The sequence below is a fragment of the Lineus longissimus genome, chromosome 13 (genome assembly GCF_910592395.1).
Source record: "Lineus longissimus chromosome 13, tnLinLong1.2, whole genome shotgun sequence".
Taxonomy (NCBI): domain Eukaryota; kingdom Metazoa; phylum Nemertea; class Pilidiophora; order Heteronemertea; family Lineidae; genus Lineus; species Lineus longissimus.
The window spans coordinates 3,633,526-3,651,648 of NC_088320.1; the positions used below are offsets into that span (position 1 = coordinate 3,633,526).

At 40.5% G+C, this 18,123-nt stretch overlaps 2 protein-coding genes across 6 annotated transcripts; one reads left to right on the forward strand and one right to left on the reverse strand.

Moving 5' to 3' along the window:
* The first annotated feature begins 1,564 nt into the window (after positions 1-1,564).
* On the forward strand, positions 1,565-6,051 carry LOC135497803 (UBX domain-containing protein 4-like). The gene is made up of 8 exons (XM_064787730.1): positions 1,565-1,744; positions 2,153-2,406; positions 2,793-2,968; positions 3,229-3,453; positions 3,772-3,997; positions 4,363-4,494; positions 4,796-5,001; positions 5,380-6,051. The coding sequence occupies exons 1-8, from the start codon at positions 1,663-1,665 to the stop codon at positions 5,510-5,512; spliced, it is 1,434 nt and encodes a 477-aa protein (XP_064643800.1). The 5' UTR covers positions 1,565-1,662; the 3' UTR covers positions 5,513-6,051.
* A 3,163-nt stretch (positions 6,052-9,214) lies between these two features.
* Positions 9,215-17,873, reverse strand: LOC135497931 (solute carrier family 49 member 4 homolog). Of its 5 annotated transcripts, none has more exons than XM_064787966.1 (12): positions 17,735-17,873; positions 15,177-15,726; positions 14,733-14,883; positions 14,399-14,489; positions 13,855-14,018; positions 13,718-13,766; positions 13,244-13,431; positions 12,913-13,042; positions 11,806-11,914; positions 10,683-10,869; positions 10,127-10,309; positions 9,215-9,683 (listed from the first exon to the last, which is right to left on the reverse strand). In XM_064787966.1, the coding sequence occupies exons 2-12, from the start codon at positions 15,429-15,431 to the stop codon at positions 9,544-9,546; spliced, it is 1,647 nt and encodes a 548-aa protein (XP_064644036.1). In that variant the 5' UTR covers positions 15,432-15,726; positions 17,735-17,873; the 3' UTR covers positions 9,215-9,543. The 5 variants fall into 5 exon arrangements, with proteins under 5 accessions (XP_064644036.1, XP_064644035.1, XP_064644031.1 ...); XM_064787965.1 differs by lacking the exon at positions 11,806-11,914 and adding an exon at positions 12,439-12,547 and having other exon boundaries at positions 17,739-17,865; XM_064787961.1 differs by lacking the exon at positions 11,806-11,914 and adding an exon at positions 12,439-12,547 and having other exon boundaries at positions 17,735-17,865.
* Positions 17,874-18,123: the final 250 nt, after the last annotated feature.

An 18,123-nucleotide genomic window follows, 5' to 3' on the forward strand; every position in this document is an offset into this window, starting at 1 on the left:
GGCCAAACTGAGAATCAGAAAAAGACTGCAGTTTAGTCTAAGAGTATAGGGGTACATTCGTACCAAGTTAGGGATCTGTAGCTAAAGCAGTGACAAAACGTGCCGTCATTGTAAAATGGCGGTGCCATAGGAAAACTTTGACCTCTGTGACCTTGAGAAGTAGGTCAAATCAAAAACCCACATTTATGAAATGTATCCTTGCTAGGAGTACCTACCATAAAAATGTTATGAAAATCAGACCACTATTAAACGAGCAATCAAACATTTTAACTTTGGACATTAAATTTGGCCCCCGGGTGGCCAAACCAAGAATTTTTCAAGATGCCCGCCTGGCACCCATATTGGCTATCACATTTGATAAAAAATCAAGGATTTAGTAGAGAGTACATAGATATACATCCAGATCAAATTTGGTTGCAATCCGATCATTAGTTTTGGAGTAATAGTACTGTGTTTATTTTTCAAGATGACTGCCTGGCAGCCATATTTGATGTCCGAACGGCCGAAATTTTAGGGGTGGAATAGAGAATCCCCAGATACATGTCCACACTGGTTTAAAACCTTCTAGCTAAAATAGATAGGAAACATGCTACCGTTCAGTGAATCAGCAAACTTTGACCTCTGTGACCTTGAAAAGGAGGTCAAATCAAAAACCCGGAGGATATATGATGCACCTTTGCTAGAAGTACCTACCATATTTTTTTCAAAATTTCCCGACTACTATTAAGGCCAGGGAGATATTGCATATTTTCACTTTTAACGTTTGGCCCCCTGGTGGCCAAACCATGAAACGAATCGGACCGAAACTTGGTCTCCAAGGTGTCATTACATAAGGGTACATGTGTACCAAGTTTCAACTCAATAGCTCTACAGTTATGAAACGTGCCCTGCTAACGGACGACGGACGACGACGACGACGACGACGGACGACGGACGCCACGGTATGGGATAAGCTCACCTCTGCTAAGAGGTGTGCTAAAAAGGGATGACCCCCTGTAGGGCAGAGACATATATTCATCCACGACCGGAAGTGTGGCACATAGAGCTTATCAAAATGTCAAGTTGTGGTAAATACATGGCTGGGATGGACCAAAGTGGAATTAATTCTCAATCTGTGGTTGATTCTTAATCTACAGAGTCAAGCCATCACAGAAATATGCTTTTTGATAATATATTTAAGAAAATGTGGTCTCACTGGTCAGTTTAGAACTTGTACTTTGACAGGGCCATATCAATGCGCCAGTGACGTTTTGATGGATATGGTGTACGGAAATCTCTTTTTCTCAGGCAATCGGTATTGGAATGTTTTTAAACTTCATTACGCTATTGGCAAAGGGTTCTTCTTGACACATATAAAATTGTGTGCAGATTGATTGGTCCAATGTGTACTTTTTTACCAAAACTTATGCACAACAATGTACACGTAATGTACACAGGTTTTAATAGAGGTCTCTGGCCTGTAAAGTCTTTGGTCTGTAGAATAGACCCTGTCCCTCTAGTGTCAAGATTATGAACTAATATGGTGGCGTCTAATGGAAGAGATGTGCACATTGAGGATGTAACAAATCGCTCACTTGTACAACGTCATTCTGGGGTTAATTCCATCAATAAAAGCCAGATATAATTATAAAATTTTGACGAAAAAAGTACAAAAATATAGTCATGAAGTGGTACGAAGGTTCTATACCATCTGCTATTCAAGAAGCAAAGTCAAGAAATGCTGTTTTTGTGGTCTACATCACAGGTAAAATTTGGAAAGTATTCTGTAGTTGGGCCATTTTTTCCTGTATATTTTTGCATACAGTGGCTGGTGCATTTCTGCAGCAGGGCAGCTGGCTAAGCTTGAACTGGGGAGGAAGTCAGTTTGGATTTCCCAATTTTGGTTCTGTCATGTCTGTGGCCTGTGTAAAAGTAGTGAAGTGGTGGAATGTAGCATGATAGTGGGGCAAGAAATGGCACTACTAGTGGCAGTCGTTATGTCCATAAAATAGGCCTATACTTATAATACTAGCCTTATAAATCATGAAATACTAAAATAGGCACCCTGCGAAATACATTTCAACCATTTTGAAGCGAACCTTTTCACTGGCAGCGTTTGTTTACCATGGCATAAAAGTGAAACTATACAAGCTTTTTCTATTTATTTTCTCAGGTTTAGATGACTCTTCGAAGAAGATGGATGAAACCTGGAAGGATTCTGCTGTAGCCGCGGAATGCCACAATGAGAAGATGGTGGTCATCCGCGTTGATGCTCAAAGTGAAACCTGCACACAATTTTCCGCCATTTATCCTGTTGTATGTGTGCCTTCTGTGTTCTTTATCGGAAATAGTGGAGTTCCGCTTGAAATCACTGGCGGTCAAAAATCCCCGGAGGAATTTGTCAAAATTCTACGAACAGTTTCACAGGTGGGTATGCATGAGGTTCATAAGGTGAATTCCGGCCATCTCTTATCAATGAATTGAAATATCTGTTCAACTGAAATCTTCAACGTCCATCATGACTTTTGTATTAGCCATTGATTGAGGAAGTACTACATTATACGCAATGGAGCAAACATCAGGGTTTTTACCCAACTGAACCTGAAAACCGAAGTATTTTATTGTGTCAAGATATCCGTTGGGTTGTCTGTTTGATTGTAACCGACTCTCTGAACTTCTCATCCAAGTATACTTCTTCCACATAGATTTGCCAAGTTGAGGATTTACTTCTTTTTCATCAAGATTAAGTAGCATCTTGAGCAACAGCTGCAATTCGATATTTTTAACATGTATATTCTTCTTTACACTTACAGACTCATAGAGGTGGTACACAGCCAGCCCAACCAGAGGCAGTGAAGCCCCCAGACCTTGGGGCAAGTGGATATAGCGCTGAAGTTGAGAGGGCTGAGACTGTGCCTGCAGCTGGTGAACCACAGCCATCCTCGAGTAGAACTGTTGATGATGTGTCAAAGGAGGAAAAGCTGAAGAGGTAAATATCTGTTCAAACAAGTTAATGACTGTCTCAACATGACTTTAAAATTAAGAGTATTTCAAAGTAGAAAAAGATAGTACAACATGAATTTCTGAATGCAAAGCTCACTGTTCTGTTCTTTATAACAAAGCTCAGGTTCATGTACATGTACTTTGATTTCCCTTTCTCTAAGGTTGGATTTCCCTCTCTCTCTAAGATTGGCATTAGTCGTCACGGTCAAGACGTCATTTTCAGGTTATGCACATTCATTCTTGCAGAGCACAGGAACTTATCGAGCAGAAACGAATTGCAAAGGCAGAGGAAGAGAAAGAGAAAGAAAAACTGAAAGAACTTGAACGAAGGCAGTTAGGACATGAAATGAAAAAATTGCAGGATTGGAAAGAGGACAAAAAGTTGAAGGAAACACAAGACCAGTTGAAGAGAGAGAAGGAAGAGGACAGGAAGGCCAGGGAACGAGTAAAGGAGCAGATTGCTAGAGACAGGTTAGGTTACGGCTCAAATTGGTCTGTTGTGGATTATACTTGTAGTTTCATTCATGGAAGGGAATGTGGATGTTCAATTTTGACTGCCTCTGACATTAAAATCATTCTAAATTACTTTTAAAATGTAGCCCCTCAAATGATGATCTCAGTCAAACGCCATTAATTTTCTCCTCATTGAAGGTGGTTTACATCTGCCACAGCCTGCTCAGACCCCCGAGGCCTTTGGACTACAATATGTCTCAGCAGGTGTTCTTAAAGCAGTATCAAGTTCTGTGTACCCTGGGTTCTCGAATTCAATGTTATTATTTTTTTCTCCAGGGCGGAACGAGCAGCCAAATACCAAAAGGATAAAGCTGAGAAAGACAAAGCTCAACAAGAGAAAGAAGAAGCAAAGCTTGCTGCGAAACAGGATGCCATGGCCAGAGAAACTGCAAGAAAGAGTGAATTTTCTAGAGTGCAGTTTCGTTTAGCAGACGGTTCGTTCGTCACACAACAGTTCTCTTCGAGTGATCCACTACAGAATGCCAGACAGTTCATTGCCCAGGTAAATATTACGGGATGGTAAAAATAGCAAATTTGAAGCTCAGCCTCTCAATAAAACACTCTGTAGTTATATATGCGTTGATGTAGGTAGATGATTTGAGCAAGTGCTTTTATGTCATGCGATCACTGTTTGTGATGTTGTTCATTTGGGACCAAAGAAATGTTTTTGCAGATTCAACTCACTCACTTGTCTCTGTAGTCATGCATTGTAGTTTGAAATTGCTCCTTCCTCGACTGAATGAAATACGATTTTGTGACCACAGATCTGTCTTCTGACCTAAAGTTGTCCTCAATGATGATATCAGTCAACTGGCAACTTACACACTTTTGAATTTCATCAATTCATGGAGCCCTTTTCCCTTGCAGCATATGGGTCGTCCTTCAAATTCATTGTCATTATCAACAACGTATCCAAGGAGGCTGTTCAATGATGGTGATATGGGTCAAAACTTTGCTAATCTTGGTTTGGCCCCTTCTGCTGTGATAATGGTGCTACCTGTAAGTTTCAATAAACAATTGAAGTATTCTTTTACTGGGAAATTTTTGCAGTGGTGATTATCATCCAACTTGACACTTTAATCCTGATCTTTCCTGAAACCTTTCAGCAGAGCTGAGATGAGCTGCTCAATCAGCACTACAACCGGAGCATTTTTGACTGGTACACATCTTTTTTACACCTTCTTGTAGTCTGGCGTGTAAGGCAGAGAGACCTGTCCAGAGTCTCACAACTGCAGGGGGATTGAACAGGATTATAAAGCTTTTCTTTCTGGCTTGTTCCAACTTGATCTTATCGTTCCAGAGTTCATCTCGATCAGCATCCAGCACCGGTGGTGGCAATTCCCAGGGATTTCTTGGTCTCCTTTTAACCCCATTCCTATACATCTGGGCCTTGATTTGTTCAATATTCATTGGGAGGTCCCAGCCAAGTGTTAGAGTGACGCCTACAGCTACTGAACCACAGCCAGGAACCAGTCAGGCATCTGGTGGATCCAGTGATACGGGGAGGTAGGATTCATGTTCTGAGTGTGTGTGCTGCAAATGTGATTGGTTTATGTTTGACATTTTGCTTGAAATGAATGAAGATATGTTTTGATTTGCCTGCACAGCAATAAAGCCCACAGTTTAACCAGTTAGGTTGGAAGTGAAATGGACCAAAGCTGGCTCAATATAAGTGCAAAACAACAAATTCAAGAATGTATTTTTTCTTCCTGCCATAAGAGCCTTTCAGTGCCGTATTATTTGTGATCTGCTAGAGGTTGTGTCCAAAATAGCTATCATAATCCAGATTAAATGTTTGCTTTTGTACTTACTGTCAACAATTCTCTTGAGAGCCCTTTTAATTGCAATCAAGATAATTTTAATTGATCTATTCTCACTTTACAGTGCATACCAAAGAAAGCAACAGCCCCGGAATTTACGCCAAGAGGGCAACATCCATCGCTTAACGGACGACCATGGGAACAAAGATGATGAGGACATGGGGACATGGAATGGAAACTCAACGCAACAAATGTGAAAATAAAGACACTTTAAAAGAGTAATTGGTTTAAAAAGTGGACATTAAGATTTCTGAAATTTGTTGTTCCCTCTTGCTCTGTACAGTATAAACATTTTGAGCAATGTGAGACATGCAAGTTTTGTGCCAAGTCAACAGTGCAATGTAACATTGGACGTGAAAAAGATGTCAACACATTTGTCATGGTGAAGGGACCCCTCCTAAAACCTGGTCACACACTATGCAAATCAATTCAGATCACACTTCAGTTGCAATGTCATTTCAGTATTCTCAGAATGGGTGTTATAATTTCCATGGACTTACCGGAACACTGTCAAGATAATTCTGATTTCATAGTGCAGGAGGGCTGATTTCTGTGTGGGCATTAGAACGAGAGTGGAGATACCAGATCTGCTTGTATATACGGTTACGGCTTTTGTCTATATGTTGATCTGCTTTATGGAACACTCTGTACATCTGGCTATGAGTCGGCACTGTACATGTAAATGTTATGTAAATGTGCCACATAAATGTTAAATTAAAGATTTGAAATTCTGATACTTCTGTTTCTGTTGTTGGTTTTTGTGCCTGTTTCTGAAAGTATAAGCATTGGGTACAAATTAGTCGCCAGTAGAGTAACAATACAAACCTGGCATACTGAGATAAATCCTCCTCGACTCTGTATATAGATCAGACCAAGTTGATGTCTGAAAGTAAAACTGTGGATACAAATTATTGATACAAACCTGACAAAGTCTCTGTCCTGCTTCTTGAAAAGTGGCCCTGTGTCCGGTCCTACATTATAATCCTCGACTCTGTAGACCAAGTTGAAGTCGGAAAGTATAACTGTGGATACGCTTTAGTGACTCAAACCTCACAGTCTGTGCTGGTAAAACTAATATCAGATTATTATCATGATGTCCTCTTTCTTATGGCACCAAGAAATCCAATTTACTGTCCTAAGATGACTGAGCACGGAGCAGTTCAATGAACCATGTCAGAACTGGTCTTGCACCAGATAGATGTTTTGGTAGTGAACCTTGTCTGCCCAGTGCTGGGCTTTTGTTGGGCCTCCAAATTATGCAATCATCTGCATGTTTCTTCACTGCATTATACTCCTTAAAAGTTGGAAAGGTTGTTCATTTTCTCAGACCAGCAAAATGCAGCTTATTATTGTGGTAACCGAGTGGTTGAGGACTTGAAGCCTGTACAGCAAGTAGCAGATGCATTTGGTCAGCGTTTTCCTGACCGTGCCATTACCTTCATCTAAAAGGACTGGATATAACTTATCAGAGGAATCAGTCTGAAGAAGCCCTGTGGTACCTGACATGCATGTCTTGTGCATGCTTCTTGACCACGAATGGAATAGGCGGCAAAAAGTGAAATTTTCAAATTAATGGCAAGATGAGAGTAATTTTATCACATTCAACACGTTCAATGGGCTAATATAGCCCTAACAAACCAGAGGTTTTCATTTCCTTGATGAACTTACAAGAGAGTGCGATCATATTCAGCGACGGAATAAAACAATGTATTTCATTCTCATGACGAGCCCCGCCCATTGGCATGTGATTTGCACCGTTTTCATTTCTGTCATTTTGGTGTTCATTTTTGTGTGGAAACTTCCCCAAAAAGAAATATAAAGGAAACTTTAGTCAATTGGTTGATAAATCGTATACATTTGGACCACTTCATCATTCAAGACAAAACGCTGAAAATTCTTCGAAATCATTTCAATGCAGATGGTCTGAAGCACGTGCTCGTGAACGTCAGACGCAAAAAGAGATCAGAAGTAAGACGATTTCAGAACTTTTACCTCGTGAAATCCACTCAATTTACTCTAGGCCTAACTAATTTCGGAATTCAAAAAGACGATTTGAACCGTGAAAAATGTCAACAAATTCAGAAAAGTTCACAAAATCGAGGAACAGAGAGCAGCAGACAGTGCAGCCGAACTAAGTCGGACTGCATGGAGCCAGATATAATTGGATTGGACCGGCTGGCCCCGCCCTGGACAACCTCGCTGTTAAAAATTCTATCCCTCATGTACAAAAGGCGAGAGTTTGGTCAGTGGGGCGAGGATGACACATCCCGCCAAGACTTGCAAAGTCACCCGGTACGAAACAGCAATAGGCAGGTTTCGCAGGTGTTACGCGAAGGGCTACGTACGAGGAAGTGCGAGTGCTACGAAGTCCGTGAATGTATTTTATAGAGGTTTTTTTTCCCGATTCCTCCTACAGCTAAGTAACGATTACGAATGTCGCGGTCGTCTTCATCTCAGTTCTTGGTTACAAGGCTTCATAGAATCTTTTCTGATACACCTTGCGTATAGTAAGGAGGATTGCGACAGTAATAAGGATTGCGAGTGCATGCCTAACTGCTGCGACTGAGGTTGGTTTTAACGATGTCTCCATGTGAGGCCCTCGGAAACACGACCTTATATTACAAACCATATCATTGGAAAACCTTTCTTTTGAATAGCACTGTAATGTGTGCGGGGTTCAAGGAATTGAGGTCAGAAAGGTACTGGCGGGAAATCGTGGAAAATTACCACGGACTACTTATAATTCTCCCCAGCGTGATCATTTACGTCAGCGTTGATGCGGCTCCTCATTGGATGGAGACGCATGAACGTTGCCCCTGATTGGTGCAGACAAAGCTGCGCGTCGATATAAAAGAGCGTGTTCGGACGCTCTGCGCGTCTTCTAGCCATTTCCTCGAATCATGGTCATACTCGATCGAACTTACTATGACTTTGGCTTACTAAATCTTGTGAAACAGTTTTAGAATAAAGGATCCGGAAGGCAAAAGACAAATTCAGGACTTCTTATTTTTGTAGTCTGTGAAAATATAACACTGCATACAACAAGGATGGTTGCAAAAGTATATCATTGAAGACATCGTCATTAACTATTATTAACTGTCGCACCAATATTCATGTACACTCCTTGGTTGGCAAGGGTTGAACTTTTTTTTCGACATCCTTTGTAGGACAAAATTTCAAGATTGCGACATGTCTGAGAGGTGGTGCGACAATGATAGGTTGTGACGGTGTCTCCAAAACGTCCCCTCTTCGTACCCTTTTCTGCAACATTCTGTAAAATGGTGAGACAGATTGCAACTGTGTGCATAGCTGCTGCGAGGGACATTGGTTGCGCCGATTAATTGCGTTGTCGTGGTTATAAAAGGCTTATATAGATCCTTTTTTCTGAGATGTCTTTGATGTCTTTGATCACGTTTTTTTTGTGGATATAGGCACCTTAAATCCCAAATGATTGATTGATTGATATCCTGTTTATAGCACAACAGATTGAACAGAATGATTGGTTGGAACGATGTCTTTGTCAGGCCCTTGTTATGGAATGGTTGTTGCAGTGTCTGCTGTCTCTTCAGGTCGTGTTTTCTGATTTCTTGCAATCCCTTTATGAAAATGTTCAGGTATTCACCATGTGAAAATGAGACACATTTTTCCTAAGGGTGGAGACAAGGTCCACGCTGTAGGGACATGGTGCACTATGTACACATCTAGATCAGACAGAGTACGCATAGAGAAGGGGCATGGCACATCCAGCAATGACTTGTTACACTCTCTGGCAACATGGCGAGTTATGAAGGGGAGGGCACATCCAGAAGAGATATGGTGCACTACATACTGTCTCAAACTTTGCAGAAGTGTTGTCCTATATCTTGTCAATGTCATAAGTGAATTTGAAAAAGTTCCAATGATTCTGAATTGTTTTATTAGCATTTTCATGAGACATCACATTTCGTTTTGATACGAGACAGCAAGGCCAAACATATGACCAGTGTTCAAAAGTTCTGAGCTAATCTCTAGAATAAAATTCACATCAAATATAACACCATTCCAAACCGAACATAATTCAAATCCATAACATTTTATATTTGACATTATAGTCACTTAATGATGTACTACATGTATCTTAGTTAGCACTGCTGTTGATCACCCCACAAGTATACTGTCAAGTACACAGCGTCCAGCTTCAAGCACCTTTTTTACCACTGAGACTAAATGTCATTCAAATCCCTCCATCTTATATTTGGACATCATTGTCTGTTGACGTGGTCTCTAGACTGTCAATCTCCAGACGAGTATATTGTTCTTTATACAATGCAAGCATTGGAATTCCGGCCGCAACAGAGCCAAGCATCACCCAGTTCAACCAGTCAGTTCCTGAAAAAGCAACAAGGAATGGCTAAATCTGATTTAAATCTCCCCCTGATTTGCATGAGTGCAGGGGGCATTCACTACGGCGTTAAATGCCGTAAACTATGTAATCGTAAGGCCCGACTGTTCTTTCTATAAACCACAGCTTTGTATTTAACCAGCATAGCCCCTCTCACTGGCATTGATAACCGTCAAAAATTTCAAGAAACCTGTCTCTTGAAGAGGAAACCCTCTGTGTTAAGGACTTTGATATTGTGTCCCAAACTTTCAACTTGTTTTCTCCTGCAACTTGACAACTGTAGTAGTCAAGGCACCTCCCTACAATGCCTGCAGTCGTCACTCCCATTAGTGTCCCTTAGTGCTTATCTCTCAGAAGTAATGCTTGGTTACAGAGGTTGGTTCTGCTGATTTTGGCACCAAATTTTTGATTTCTCATTTTTTGAACTCACCAATATTTGGAATGTAGAAGAGTATCAAGAAAAGAAATCCAACCACGTTGAGCAAAAACGTTTGAACTCCTGCCGCTACCGACTCCGCCACAGGATACGCAGTTTCACATCCCAATTCATAGAATAGTGGTATCGACCCTCCGACCAGGGCACAGCCAGTAATGCAGGAGACATAGATCTGAACTGAAACAGGAAGAACAGGATTTGTCAAACACATGTATATTATCATAGTTTCAAATTTTGATTTCTTACATGTAATTATTATGGCGTTTACATAGTTAACGCTGGCGTAATACAGCTGGATAGTTGGATGGATTGGTGGTTGACTCTTTGTCTGTCTCACACAGTAGAGGGGCTTGAACCAGGGATGTCTTGACTGCTAGTAGAGTGTCCAAGCCACTACACTACAGCAGCGCCTCACTATTGCCAATTATGACGTGGATCCCAATCCTTGTCTTGATGTCTTCCCTTTTCATGTTGGCATTTTTGCACTAAGCAAGAGGAGGGGGCATGAATTTGCCAGCAGCGCATGAGGTGACATCTTCGAATCACTGACCAGTGGAAAAAGGAATCCATCCTTCGCAGATCAGCGTGAACCACACGAACATCAGCGTACTCAGCGTGAACATTACAATAAGGAACATCTTCATGTGGCGGGAGATAACATCAGCCAAACGTGCTATAGCAAAACCGACAACGCATCCAGCAATTGTTGAGAAGAAGCCCAGCCATCCAGCTTCTGCCTGAAAGAGCAAACGGATCGAACTTGGTCCATTTCAGGATTTTACGCAAAGTCATCTAATAGTTTGGGTCATGCATGATATCCCTCTGGCGGCATAAGGATGACTATCAACAATTAGTCTTTTTTCTTTCAAAACAAGAACTACAGTAGAACCTCTCTTAGCGGACACGTTTCTATTAAGGACAACCTCTCTATTAAGGACACTAGTTTTGGTCCCAAATTGGTTGTTGCCATTCAGTTTGACCTCTCTAATCAGGACACACCTCGCTATTAAGGACAGTGCTTGTCAGTCCTGAGAATGTCCTGAATAGAGAGGTTCTACTGTAGTTTGAAAGGAGAGCCCACTCATCCATACCTATATAACATCTCCAGTTCACAAGATTAAGATTTAACGCAGGAAAGGTTTTATTCAAGAACTACTATGAGCAGAAGCCAGGGAGGTGAGATTAAGTTAATACACTAAGTCGCTGATAGAGGTCTCTCCTATCTCACAATACATTGAAAGTGCATGGAATATTATTTTAACTGGATCAAATACTACAAAGGCTCCTACTAGTCATCTGGAGACGACTAATTTGACCGAGCTCCTGCCGATAGTCCTCCTTTAAAGCAAGGGAATATGGAGAGGCCATGAACATGCAGAATAATCATTTTGCTCTGCAGAAAAATTGAAAATCTACTAGACGACATGAACTGCATGCTACATGTGTGGAAATGAGGAAGTTATTACAGGCGGGCAGCAGTAGTTAGCGATCCAACACACAATAGATTTCCAGTCCATGGCAATTTCATTCTCCAAAGGTTCTGTACATATCATATTGTACCACTAACTTGCTTACTTTTGAAGGATAAGCTAGTTGGATTGGTCAGGTTATTTTTTTTGTTTATTTTTTTAATTGAAAGGGTAGTTCTATTTCCTAATTGTGTTTAACTATACCTGACCAATTCCAACAGACGTTACGTTCACCTCCAACACACTCTGCCAAGTACTCAGCACACCAATTGCTACGCCATACGATATAGCGACAAAAAAGAAATCCTTATTCCTGAAAGCAACAAGTATCAATACAAAATACAGCTGACATGACACTCTAAACCACCAATTTTTCACAGGTGTTTTATTTCTGCAGATTCGCGAATAATCTAGAATTGCAAAAAAGATTGCAAGAAAAAAACGTCTTGGATTGGAAAAAAAAATCATAATCCACCAAAGTAAAAATGGTGAACATTTTATTTTTTCAGAAGTGTTGGCGAATTGCAAAAATAAAAAGTCGTGAAACAAAGCAAGGGTCTAGTCATATGCCACTCAATCAGCTCTTATGACTGCCACAGTAAACAATAATTCATAAGCTCTTCCCCAATCGGTTTCATACCAGGCCTCTCAATCACATCACTTGGGACACACCCTGCTTTCCTTAATTTGGGAGGCCTGCGCTGCTGCATACATTTTGAAGACAGAAAATATCCCAAGTTTTGCATCATTGAAATGCTTGACACCTCTTTGTGGTCAGTTAGAAGAAATGATCGAGCGACATACAGCCAGTAGATTTAGTTGATATGCTACCCCTACCTGGGCAATACCTCTGGAGATAACATTGACGATAAGAACCGACATCCATGGGCCAAATATTCCAATTGCTAAAGAGTAGGCGGTTATGATTAAAAAAAAATTCGGTTTTCTGAAAGTAGAATTTGACATGAAGTCTGTATGTCAATCATAGATTGTCTTGTACAATAACCTGTGAAAGAAGATTAATGTTAACAATGCTACTGCTCTACAGTTTTAAAGATGTAAGAAAATACTACAAGGATATGATTATTTGCTTTTAAAAGCTGTTATCCTTCTATAAACAAAACTGAATGGGTCTTGTGTGTCCATGTTGAAAGGTTTTGCTACATCCTCAATTCAAGTCTGTGCTATGTTTAGTAGCCTACCAGCAAGTATAGATTTAATCCATACTTGCTACTAGTAAAGTCCTGAAGGGCTAAATGACTAAAAGTTCGCGCGTCTTATGACTCACTCTTTACATTACTGGGTACTTACTTCAACAAGGATTTTATTCCGCTCTTGAAGTCAACTCTATCAGTGGCAGCCGATACACTGGGAGGCATCTTTGGTCGTGAGGGAAAGTACAGCAGAATCAGGAAGAAAAGAAAGATAGCTACTCCAGCCTCTGGAAAATGTCAGTGGTAAAAATATTTCTCTTAAAACCTGATCGCATCAGGGGGTTAGCAACATAGGCTGGGAAGGGCAAGTGCATATTTCAGCTTGACAAGAATTCGCATCAAGTATTATACACTAGTGTGATTGTTTACACAACTTCTAAACTGCCACGTCAAATCAACCAATGTACAGCAGCAAGTGTAGTACTTACGTATATAAGTATATATTTCAATTTCAAACTTCATCTTGTCAATATAGCTAGGAACTGTTGCATTTGATAATGGTAGCAGAGTTGGTTTAGTTGGCACTGATGCTGTACTTCTGTTTACATCTGGTAATAAGGTTGTCAGATTTGTCACATAAGGAATGCTGTCGTTGACAACATTGGTCATCGGGACGCTGAGAAATTTGAACATAGAGATTTAGGACGGAAGCCATCTTGGTTTCTTCGATGACAAGTTTGGCTAAATTTCTTTAAATGGTTACTATCTCTTGCGTTGCTTTTGCATGCAAATAGATGAACATGTTGACCAACAACTCAAATACAGACTTAAATACAATTTGGACTAACTTTTACACATAATACATGTACTTTTTTACTGATTATTTAGGCCGATCATTTCAAGAAGACTTGATATTGATAACGTGACCAGAGAAGTGTACGGAGAAAAGTTATTGCGCATACCTTGCATTTGTGACGTTGCCAGGCAGTAAATCTTTTACTATCGCTGGACCTGGAATAACGAGACCAAAGGTGATATCAGAAGATGCATATGCAATTGTATTGCCTGCAAATATAGCTAACTGTACTTATAATCTTACCCACAACAAAAGACAAAGCAACTCCCATGTAATTCAATGTCGACGACACAGCTGTTGCCGTTGTCCTCTCATCTGGAGGGAACCACACCGACGACAACACTGGTGATGCCGCCATAGCAACTGGGCCAGCCGCCCCGTTCAGAAAAGCCCCAGCATTAGCCAACCTGGAATTGGACAAGAAATATTTTGAGACTAACAAAATTGCCAATGCTGCATGCAGACATGTATGTTACAGAGTTACTGCTTAGGTTTATTTAAAGTTTTCTGATTGATGATGTTCTGGGATTTGGTAATTTCTAGTTAAAGAGAACAATGCAGCTGCCGACTCCAAGAAGCCTCTATTTATACAATAGGCTTATATTATCCGTGCTTTTAGGGTAGTTTAATGTCACAATTCTTTCTACATGTAGCATGGCAAAATATTGGACGTGACTATCACCAAACTTGCTTCACTGAATACATTTTCAGATCATTTTCTGTCATTTTATCAATTTATTTTTGGAGTCAAAAAGTTTCGACAACCTGAAACACCTATCCCACTTACCAGGTTACATAAGGTAAGTGGAATGTGATACATCTTATTGCCCCACCAAGTGCGACTAGAAACGAAGACCACAACAGTGCGGGACGAAGTCCTGAACAAGAAATCAAAAATCCAAAGATTAGATTAGAATAGAAGTGTAATTTTCTTCGTCGTCTATGATAAGAAAATGTCCTTGACAGTTTACACTTTAAATATTAGGCCACATGTCTCATTATCTCAAACAATTGAAATTACAACATTATGATATTGAATAGTACATGTATACATACATACATGTACAATTACAATTATAATTCCTCCTAGACTGGAGGACGACATGTCTTTCAGAACCAACCTTTTTCTTCCATGAGCCATGATGTGAAGGGTACAACCACAAGATACGTGATGCAGCCCCAGTTTGCAAATAATGCTATCTGTGGGTTCTGCCAATCAAATACAGCCTCAGACGAACCAGCAATTGGACCCCATGCATTCCAAATCAGACCCTGAAAGAGGAGAAAAAAGTAAATGCAGTGATACCTGGTAATTATTGTCAAGAAGGCCTATTGAAGACAAGGAAGTAGCCCTCAAATGTATGACTCTGAATTAATATTGCAATCTGCAGGCAAACCAAAGATAAACTGACAACGCTCATCATGGCAAATTAGCCGGCATAAGGTTAATAGAGATGAAGTCAATATATCAAATTTTAACATAAGCACAGAGAGTAATGTGTAACCAACATGGAAGCAATTCAGAAATATTATACATCTAATTTTATGGAGGAAAAAAAACTAACCTGTGTGAATGAAAACAAAGAAAAGACAGCCAAGATGTACCATCTTCTTTTATAAACATGAACATCCCCCTTGAACGACTGGCTTGCATTGGTACTGCCTGAATTATTGTTGTACGGTGGAGTCTGAGATAGTGACCCATTGGCGACTTGTATTGTTCCAAAATTAACCGCAGCCTCTGTTTCTACTACAGACTCATTATACAAATTACAGACTGCAGGGAGTAGTCTCTCATTTTCGCTGCTGGTGTTATCCATTTTTGGCGGACAAGGTGTTACTGACAGACTGTCAGGTCATCAATTCTGACCACAGGACCGGGCTATCCACAGAATACCATTGATCGAATAATTGTTCAGGCAGAAAAAGCCAATTCTCATTTTAACAAGTTCATTCACTGCTGCAAGTACAACATATCTGATAGTCTCTTAACAGGATCCAATGGTGCGGATGGTGGTCTTCATCAGCACTTATCCTTCCAACTCGGGTGCAGTCTTCTCTTTTGTTATTTACTGATTAGCGTCCACCCTTCTCTCCTCTGGATGGGTCTGTACTCTGTTTAATGACGCATTGAAGGCGAAAAAGATTGAAGACGATATTAAAGTTGTCAGGCAAGTCATGTTCAATGCGAATATAAAGCAGTTTAGAAGTCAACAAGGCCCAGTCACCAACAAATATTTAAACAATACACAAAGACGACATGTTTTCTTGGTCAAAAGTCAAATGGACCGGTGTAGAAGTTTAAAATGTCCTAGGATAGAATGCCCGGGAAACAAAGGATTCTATTATGCGCTTCAATATCGGAGCTATTGACGGTCAGGGTCTCTATAGAACCATATTGCAGAATACAATAGGGCCGAACACTTTTTCCAGGGGGGGGGGGGGGGCATTTGTTACTGTTACACCGGCGCTAATTTGATGATAGACGTAATTAATGCAGATTTCATCAATATTTGACCATGAGGACAAAGAGCAGTAGGACTATGAATTAAGAAGAACGACTCATGGTACTGTGAAGTGCAAGTCATATAATGTTCGTACATATTGTATGCATGTGCTCCCCGCATCTTAACGTTGCTGGTGTAGAAGTTTAAAATGTCCTAGGTAGAATGCCCGGGAAACAAAGGATTCTATTATGCGCTTCAATCTTTGAGCTATTGACGGTCAGGGTCTCTATAGAACCATATTGCAGAATACAATAGGGCCGAACACTTTTTCCAGGGGGGCATTTGTTACTCTAAAACCGGCAACAAAATTGAAAATCAATTGAGCTCAAATCAAATACAGTACCGTAGGCCTAATGTGTAAAGAGCAAGCTCATAATGAACTCACACAACTGTTTGACATGGGGGAGCCATGTAGGCACCGTATGGGCCCCTTATGACCCTAAGAAAATTTCTGGTCAAGACACATCGGAACTTTTTCTAGAGCAGTTGTGGTTGGAATACTAGTAGATTGGAATGAATTATTTCTTCAATGATATGAAAGTTGAAACCCCTCTGAGTACGAAAATGCAAAGGCAAGACACATCATGCATGTCATGACACCCTGGAGCTTTTTCTCATTTCTGGAACAGTTGTGGTTGGAATGAATTTCCAAATCAGTCCGTCAAATCAAATCTCTATCAAAATGGATCTTTAAGACCACTTTATACTTGTGCAGTAGTGTTAAAACTGACTTTTGTGAAGTAAAGTACGTAAATCGAGAAGAAGAGGACGTTTGCTCTGTCTGCAATGAAATGTCACAACTGTCTCCGCCGAAGCTGCCCTGTATGTCCTAGCAGACGATTTTTAAATGCATGATGTCCCACACTCGCACTTCAGGACAGAGGCGCCGGTGTGAATAAATCTACTTGTGTGAATGGACAATGGCCCATGACGTCATGAAATAATTGCGTCACGAGGAAGGAAATATATATTTTAGCCAGTAGGCTTACATTGGGGGATGAGTCCCCCAAACCCACTCCCCCGTTCTCCGAAACTGACAGGTTTTAGCCAGTACATGGGGGAAGCCCCTCCCCTCCCAATAATAGTGTAACGAACAATGGGATTCACGTCCGAAGTCGTAACTGTGGGTGCGGTGCGTCATGAATGCAGGATCGGCCATCGCACGGCCCATATGGAATGCGACAAAACTGTAAAAAGAAAACCGGAACCGGAAAAAGTATTGTGATGGGTCTGCACAATTTTTTTAAGGTTCGATGGACATGATGGATATATGCATTTTGTTTACACTTTACATACCTTGTATAGGGAACCATTAGACTCACTACGTTGTGTTAGTTTATTTATTATCTGGTAGGATAGATATCATACTGGCATGTACACGTACGGTACATAACGAGGCCTACAATGCCAATGCAATGGCCATAAAGAAAGTGAAGATATGGTATCCTCTGTATGGTTCATATGGCAACAACCAATAATGAATATCTGCCAAAAACTCCCAAGCATCACCGACACTGTCAACACTGCCACGAATGTCACTGGCAGACACTAGCACTGTCCATCGGACTGATCTTTCTTTCCTCCTGTTCCTATGATACTATACAATACATACTTACAAACCAACCAGAAAAAACACAAAATGTTATTAGATAATCAGTATTTGGAAAATTTGATCACATCTTTCCCTTTTGTCAGTGAACAGCTGGAAGTCATGTGACAGCAACAAAGTCACATGGGTTATCACGGGTTTTAGTTCCAAAAGAATTATTGCAACGGTCAGTGTCGCCATCTGTGAAACAAAATTAGTACTAGAGCAGGTACTAGTAAAGCCATCTACAGGACGTCTACATAACTAAATATATAGGTCATTATATCGGTTACCTCGTCCTGAACCTACGGAAAGATTGTTTAAAGTGCCATGAATTCCTGAAATAACATCGCGAGCTAACTAACTATGACCAAGTTTATCAACGTATCAATTAATCATTATCGACCCATCACTAAA